The following is an 8,413-nucleotide window of genomic DNA, read 5'->3' on the forward strand; positions in this document are numbered from 1 at the left end:
GACACCTACGTAGATGACCTACTTTCGAAGTATAAATCAGCCTTAAGGAATCATACAATCGTTTGTGTGACAGAACTTACAAGCTCAGACCACCTTACAGAAATTCATATAAGCCCCATTTACCCTAGCCTCTGAAAACCAATCTGTGCCAAGATTGAATCAGTTAACTGTGCCGAGCTTGGTTCCATACGACCATTTACACACTATGCTAGCACAGTTCCTCACCTCCTAGTGACGATCTACAGTACTACTGCTCTCTAGAGCTAAACAAGCAAAACAACATGGCAGCGCCTGTAACATTCAGGACGTTTGCGGAGAGTCCGGCAAAGAAGGCAGCCTTTGGTGTATTCACTTGACAGAGTCGGCTTTTGGGAATTGGATACGACAAACGATAGTCTTATCAGGGCTTACAGACGCAGGAAACAATGACAGGAGATGACATTCATCACACTGCTAAGCAGAATCATCACTGGAAATCTTGTGGCATGGTAGGGAAACTTGTATTTTTATGGGTCTGAAATTTCATGATTACGGAGACTGGCTGTAAGGAGATGACGCAGTCTGCTCTGCGATTTGTATAGTTTGTTATCTTTGTCTTTGTTATCTGAGAACTGAGCCAGAACTGAACCGCTTTGAGCCCGACTGATGAACTAGTACCATGTTGGTGCGGTTTGGTTGTGACTGGCGCGGTTCGGTTAAGTTTTGCGTGCCATTTACACTCAACAGTCATCGCGGTTACAAAAGGGTAGTGTAAAAGGGGCTATAGTTGTCTCGAGAAAATACGCACCAGTACTGTTTACACAAACTTATTGTGTGGCACAGGCAGATGTAGACACCTTAATGTTTAATTTTGTTTAATGGGAAGCTTTAACCATTCGCTACATTTCTGTAGTTTGTGTTTTTCTGTATTAGAAGGCTGTAGTCCCAATTTGACAAGCATCTATAATGACGTACGAGTTAAAGGCTGTCTGGAAGTGGCACAGCAGTCCAGACTACCTTTTCTTACCACAATAAAGTTTCTACTGTGGATAAAGGTGAAGGATCTGGATCTAGAGGAGATATTTAGACCATTTTGGAAGCAGCCAGGGACTTCCAGAATGAACACGAAGGTTAAACAGAACAGCAACATTGATGTGTCCCATACTTTAACACATTTGTCATTGAACTCGAAACGTTTTTTCTTCTTAAAGCCAAGCTGAGGACAAACTGTAATGTTGTGTCTGCTTGCGATATAATAGATTGCCAATTATTCAGGGGTAGGGGTTGCAGTGAATAGTGTTCTCGCATTGCCCAGTCTTACAGGTCTTAAAGAACTTAAAATCAGCAACATTCTGTATAAGCAGGTCCAAGTTAGTAAAAAACCGAAAGGTATACCGCTATACTTTGATAGATGCATGCCCTTATATTTACTATTTCTGTATATTAAGAATATTTCCTAACATCCAAACAAAAGTTGATTCAATTTTTTGATTTCCTTTGATCTAAAAGCAACATTGATATGAATTATGTAGGAAACTCCAGACCATTAAATTGAACTGAAGCATGAGGTAGAATATATTTATTCTAAAACTAACAACTAATCCAAGTAAGAGGGTAATTCTAACTGTGGTCATGTCCAATAGATGAAGATTCTCAATTTCTTCCAGTAACCTTTAAGACTCTGAGGATCATTTTCTCCCAAAAGAACCTAAATCATCCTTCCCTAAATGTAAATAAGGCCTCTTTGATCATTGGTCTGCTTTGGATCTGTCATTTTCTGCATGAAGATGCAAAAAAGGTAAATAAAGTTTTATTTATTTTTCAATTTCAGATCAAAGGTTAACCTTACCTGCCGTCTGATCTATTGACTGTAAACATTTGGTGAAGCTTTCACTTTCTTATCAGTTAAATTTTAAGTTATAAAAAAAGTATCATGGTGCATATCAGAACCTGAAGTTCAAGAGCCTTAAGCGATTTATAAATACAATCTTCACCCTCCTACCTCTAATAGACATAATACAGGGCAAAATACCAGTAACTGCTCTAAAATCTTATTTAGCAATAAATGTTCTACTTCATATCTTAACAGGCACAAAGAGAGATTGATACTTTTTCCAGCAGCTAAGCTGTTCCCTTAAACCCTGTATGCTTTGCCCATCATCAATAAGCAAAAAGTCCAGTGTGTAAGCTACTTTTTTCCATATGTACAGATATCTTTTTAATTAACTTATCCTCCGAGTCTTTTGTTTTTTGCAGCTTTTGGAAAACTCGGCTCCCAATGCAATGTTTAGAAAAGTAAAACCCCAAACCTGGGGTGAGTAAAGTTCAGCAATATCCCAAAGAAAGCTTAAAATTCAAGTCTTTGTGAGCATCACTGCTTCTTTTCCTTCTTTCTCTTGTCTGTCTTCTTGCCAGATGATGTGGTGACGGCAGGTTGTCTGATGGGCTGAACTACAACCCTCCCGTTAGCCCCGCACTGCAGGGTGAACCTCTCAGGGTTCAGGGGCCGTCCCGAAGCATCCCTCAGCCGAGACAGTATGTCCCGGCTCAGCTGTTTAAACTGGTGGGCCACAGCGCCCATTGTCTTGGCTGTAAGCCGCTTCTCCCTCAGCAGTCTATCCCTCTGGGCTTGCAGCCTGTCCACCTCCTCTTGGAGGCCTGTGATGGCATCCAGCTTGCGCTTGCGGCAGTTTTGCGCTGCCAATTTGTTCTTGCCACGCCTGCGAATGTCCCTCAGGAGGGTCACTTGTTCCGGGGTGAAGCTGTGGCTGTCCAGAACCTCCATAAACTCTTCCACGGGCATGTTGACGATCTGAAGAACAGAAAAGGGGATGCACATGGCACGGGCGCGCAGCTCGTCACGGCTCAGCTCCCGTTCATCCAGCTGAAGTCCGCTGTCCTCCTCCGGCTCCTCAGTCTTACAGGGCAGCCTTAGAGATGGCTTGGTGAGGAGAGGAGAAGACGAGTAACTGTGATTGTGCCACACACTTTCACCAGGATCCACAGATGGCCACAATGTGCTGTGGTCCATTATGCCTTTAGGAGGTTTGGAGTCTAACTCGCTGCTGTAGCCTGTGGCTCCGCCTTCTTCTTCATAATAGGAGCTGGATGATGACATCTCAGATGAACCTGAAAGAGACAAGAGCAAATGACTGTGTTGGTACATACATACATTAGTAATATATGTGTAAGCTAAATGTATTTTTTAGGATTTTCACAAACCTGGAGATGCTGGACATCCATAGCTGCTCTCCAGCGAGAGTCCTGAATCGGAGTCCAAGTCCTCAAAGGCTTGAGAGTCCAAACACTCAAGGAAGTTCAGGTGATTGTCAATGGTGCCCAAGCTCTCCAAACCCAGCTGATTGATTTGGTCAAACACTGCCTCATCAAGACAGTCACCCAGTGCGCTCTGTGATGTCATATTTCCAGTTAAATTACACACTGAGGCAAAGGGGAGAGCGGCGAGGCCAACAGCCATCCCTGGCAAAGAGTCTGAGAGCGAGGAGTTTGTGGACTCCAGCTGTAGCAGGGATCTTTGCTGCTGATTGGCTGTCCTGGACTCCGCTGCAGCAGGTGCCGGACCGAAAGACCCAGAGTTGGTTACCATGGCGTCATGCAAACTGACATCCTGGCTGATAGCACTGTTGATGTCTGAGTCGAGCTCTGACAGACGTTCAGCAATAAGAGTGTCGAAATCCTGAAAATAAAAGATGTATTTTTTAAAAACCAACATTTTCTTTCTACAACAATCCTGCATCTTTTTTACATCAAAAATCAATCATTTTCAAGACATGACTCAAAAAATGTAAGATGAGGAAATAAAATGATGCATGGATGCACTTAGAGATGATATATGATGAAAAAAAGAGACAATTTGATGAATAACAGATGGATGAATGAATGCACAGTTGGATTCAGACAATAGGAGATGAAATAAAAATAATGTATTTGTCTTAATATTAAATAAGCACAGAGATCTTAAAAATACTTTAGTCATATTCCAATATTTCTGGACTGAATAAGGACCCAGTTAATTAGCTTTAGATTTATTCCCCTATTAAACCCCTAAACTAACAACCCTGTTCGCTTGTTTCTCTTTATGCAACGTTAGAAAGCTTACATTTAGATCAGTAACAGAGAGCAAATTATTCCAGTCGATATCAGTTGCAGGAGGAACATCATGAAGCGCCGGCTCAGACAGTGAGGGGATGCCTTCAAGCAGATTCTGGGAAAAAATTAAGATAAAAAAAATTAAGACATTAGAGACTGAACAAGAAACCTAATTTAACAAACAGGCTATAATTTATCTCAGTGGTTGTAAAATTCCTTAAAATGCATTTTCTTTCTGATAAAGTAGATTTATCAAACAAAGAAAGTTTTGGAAAATCAAACTTGAAATTTAAGTACACTTACTGCTTCAATCAATTTTAAAGATTAAATTTTCTAACATAAAACTCCTTCTGTCTGTAGATATAGGACCTTTCTTCTCCCCTAAAGGATGCCAGTCTTCTTTATCTGACAAGGGTAACATACAAAGAAGGTGCTCTTGGGGGAAAAACCCGTCATACTCAATATTAGGCATGAGTTTATTTTCAACCCATTCCCCCATAATCCTCCTTTCAGCTGACCAAAGCATGCTGCTCCAGTTACCTCACACGATTTTTAATCGACAGAAAGTAAGTTTCCCTGATCTGCTTCTATAACTAGAGACTGCTATTTGATTTAATCAGCTTTGTATTTTTCAGATTAGTCTTTTTTATTTCCCTTGCCATCTCAGTCTGAAAGCAAGATAAACTTAAATCCTCTTCTACTCTTGTTTGAGACTGCTGAACATATTGAAAAGTCATCGCCAATAAATCTGACTTATTCATCTTAAAAAGTATCATTGGCTCCAGCTAAAACCTACAAACTGCAGACAAGTCAAAAGCAGAAGTAGAAATTCAAACATGCTTGATTGCTTTATTTACAACAATTTTTCATTCCGCTGGATGTACCCAAAGTAAAGTTAGGAATTTCTAAAGATAATAAAACACCTTTACCAGGGGAGCCAATAAGGACAACGGTGCCATAGCACTGCTTTTGTTCAGAATCATTACACTGAAGTTTTGGCTTATGTAAAAACAGTTTTCAGGTTTCAGAGGAGTCTTAGAACATATATAACTATTTAAAGCAGAAGTGAGCCGACTCTTCAGAGCAGATGACTCAGGCAGGAAGCACAGGAACAGCAGCAAAAACTGGTCCATTTTCCTAACTGAAACTCTCGAGGCAAACTCCCACACCTATCTTACATAACCAGCACTAATAGGAAAAATGGGTGAGGCATATTTGCCAAAAGCCGAGTTTTCTGGTATCTAGTGGCTCCTGTTTATGAATCATAGTAAAGCACAAAATCGCCTAGCAAAACAAAAACAAAAAAAACGGAATAACAACTTTGCGAACTTCTTTGAATGAAAAAATATATTAAAAAATACTTGAATCTGAATCAATCATATCTAGGATGACAAAGCTGCAAAAAACTAAAACAATGACACAGAATGTCGTTATCATAGGAGTATATGAATCTCCTTACCTCCTGTTCTAGTGTTGAGCTGTGAGCCAGCTGGGTGAGAGGAACCGCCTCCTCCTCTTCTTTAACTTTAACTTCATCCTCCTGGGCGGCAGAACACAGGTGGATAGAGGGAATCGGAAGGTGAAGTTTGGGACGATTTCATGTCATAGAAGAGGAAAACAAACACCTTGTTAGCTGCAAACCAAAAAGCCACCAGGGTTCACCAAGGTTCAGGTTCACCGGTCTTGTGTTAGCCATAGAATCCAATTCTATGTTTTACAAAACATTGCTTATAATAGTCTCAAGGTCTGTTTTTATTAAGCAGTTGTAAAAGTTAGATCAAAGATGACATGATACACCTCCAGTGATGTGGGTCACCAGCTGTAAAAAACAAACAACTATTGTGTTGTTTTTGTGTCGTGCACAATATGACTGCATGTACAAAGGTTATAATTACTTTATTTTTACCAGCCTGTAAAAAAAAAAAGGAAAGCTCTCCACACCAGCCTGTTTCTGCCCTGCTCTGCCTGGACTTGAAATTCCTTACTCGGCCGCTTCTTTAGCTTCAATTAAAACTGTTAAGGTTGACAACTTCTGATTTTAACACTTGAAAAAAAATCACAGCTGAAGCACTGTTCCTCAAAAAGAATAGAAAGGAGGTCATCTAAAGGGGTTCAGGGTGTAAAACATAAGACACACATCACTGTCACATCATGCATGTTGAACTGAACTCTGAAGGAGGGACAATGTTCAAGTGTGGGCCACTGCTTTTACAAGTAAACAGGGTGTGGACCTGATCCTCACTCCTTTACCTCTCAAGGTCCACAGCTGGTGGCTGAGTCCAAAGAAAGCTGATACGGTAACACAGTTTGTGGCGACAGCTGTTGCCAGGACATAATATACACATAGCAGCTGGTTCTACTAGAAAGGGTTTGAAAGTTTTACCTCAAAATGTATGAGAAACTCCAAGAAATGGCCCTGACCGGTCATCGGCTATTAGGAAACTCAAATCAAATTTTTTTTAGCTAAGAAACTAAATTTAAGCAGCTTTAGAAATGCTAGCTGTGCTAATCACTTACATAAATGCTAAAATCTATATTTCAGGGTTGTTTTAAAATATCAGAGTAACTGTTTTACAGCGACTGTTTTCTCAGACAAAACGTGACATCACATCTGCCCCAAGGCATAAACACGTAACGTCCACTCACTACAAAAAGCTCAAAAAGCATACTTTAGCATACTGTTCTAGTATGATTGTATATCCTTGCTCTCAAAGACAACTCCACTAGTAAAGAAGGAAACTAAAACCAAGGTATTTTATCTTTGAGTTATTTGGAGGCTTCAAATGCCAGCTAAGGGTGACATGATAGATAGCAAAGACTGACAGGTGCAGCTGACACTTAACTGAATACTTTTGATGCTTGACTGTCATGTTTATTTAACTAACCAGTTTGGTGAAATGTATTAACCAAGTTTCTAAAGACACTTGGTAATCATTTTATGAGCAGACTGACACCTCAGTAGTTCAGCACTGGTCATCTATAAGCCTGTAGCCTTTTTTCATGAATTTACTTCAGGTCGGAAGTTTTTGCGCTTTTCTACAGATGTGACGCCAAAGTTGTCCGTGTTAAATGAGCCAAACCTACTAAATAATCAAAGCGTTATATTCAAGATGGATTTTGTGGATACTTGGAACCGGTATCCTGCTCAACTCAGACCACGATGGCAACTCCATGCAAAATAAACAAAACAACGTAAAAATGTATCAAGCTACGTGAATGAGCAGAAGAGTGTTGCAGTTCTGTGTTTTGGCCACAGGTGGCAGTATCATCAGAAAACTCTGTAACGCCTCTTTTAGACTACCTTTATTAAAATAACCACTTCACATTGCAAAGTATCCCTAATATATACAGTGCCAGTAAGACGTTTTCATACACTCCACAGAATGAGTGCCCTTAAGTGAATGTAGAAAAATAACTAAAAGACAAATAAACTTTGGCTGGGTATTCATTTATTTTGTATTTTCTTTTATTCAAATCAGGTCAAAATGATGCTAAACTATAATCACTCCAACCTTTTCTTATGTTAAATCCACACTGCAGATAAACCATTTCTTTTTGGCATCCATTTTATGAAGTGGAGTTCAGTTCTTGCTAATATTTCACCGCTCCTTGAAATAAAAACGTTATATTTTTTTTTTAAACTGTTGAGGTGTTAAGTAACAGACTCAACTTTTCAATGCGGGCGAAGAATTTTTAGGGAGGGCTAAAGATAGTGTCTTTCTATGGGTTTAATATTGAGCTGTATCCTTGCAAAATAACAGTTTTCTCTACGTTTTAAACTGAAGTATTCTGCCTCCTCCTTGTTCCCTACCCATTTAGGCAGAGCAGACCTTAAATATAAAAAAATATAACCGTGGATGTCTGGGGGATAGTGATTCACTTACATGTTATGAATGCTGGCGTACCATAAATGATAAATTATGAACAGTTTAGTTTGTGCCTTCAAATCATTGCCCATAGGAAGACGTTACTTGGATATAACCTAACGGAATATCTTCAGAACAGTTCTTAATGAAACAAAACTCATATGGGTGAGTAGAACATGATGTAATAATGTAAAATCAAGGACCCAATGTAAAAAAAAAACCTGGTGTTTCCCTTTAAGGATGCGGCTGCTACCACCATGCTTGACAATTGCTGAAGTGCTCCCAGGTTTAAAAGCCTCAAATAAGACTCCTTTCACTTTTGACTATGAAAGTGAAAGGCCAGCATTTTCCAATTTATTATAAGCTTCATTCTTGGTGATTTTCTGGATTGTGCCGTAGACAGCTACTGTTTGGCTCAGATGGTTGTACTATGAGACTTTTGAATGATGTAAGATATA

The 8,413-nt window shown here is 39.7% G+C and overlaps 1 protein-coding gene across 1 annotated transcript in view; it reads right to left on the reverse strand.

Annotated features, from left to right (window-relative positions):
• Nucleotides 1–6: 6 nt before the first annotated feature.
• The window catches only part of nfe2l3 (nuclear factor, erythroid 2 like 3), an 11,751-nt gene continuing 3,344 nt past the window's right edge, over nt 7–8,413 (reverse strand). The window contains exons 2-5 of the mRNA XM_015374180.1: nt 5,549–5,629; nt 4,100–4,204; nt 3,202–3,676; nt 7–3,108 (exon numbers count right to left, since the gene is read on the reverse strand). Of these exons, the coding sequence (XP_015229666.1) occupies nt 2,351–3,108; nt 3,202–3,676; nt 4,100–4,204; nt 5,549–5,629 (1,419 nt within the window). The 3' untranslated portion in view covers nt 7–2,350. The remainder of the gene's footprint in view (nt 3,109–3,201; nt 3,677–4,099; nt 4,205–5,548; nt 5,630–8,413) is intronic.

This window comes from Cyprinodon variegatus, unplaced genomic scaffold (assembly GCF_000732505.1).
Source record: "Cyprinodon variegatus isolate N-32 unplaced genomic scaffold, C_variegatus-1.0 Scaffold98, whole genome shotgun sequence".
Classification (NCBI taxonomy): Eukaryota; Metazoa; Chordata; class Actinopteri; order Cyprinodontiformes; family Cyprinodontidae; genus Cyprinodon; species Cyprinodon variegatus.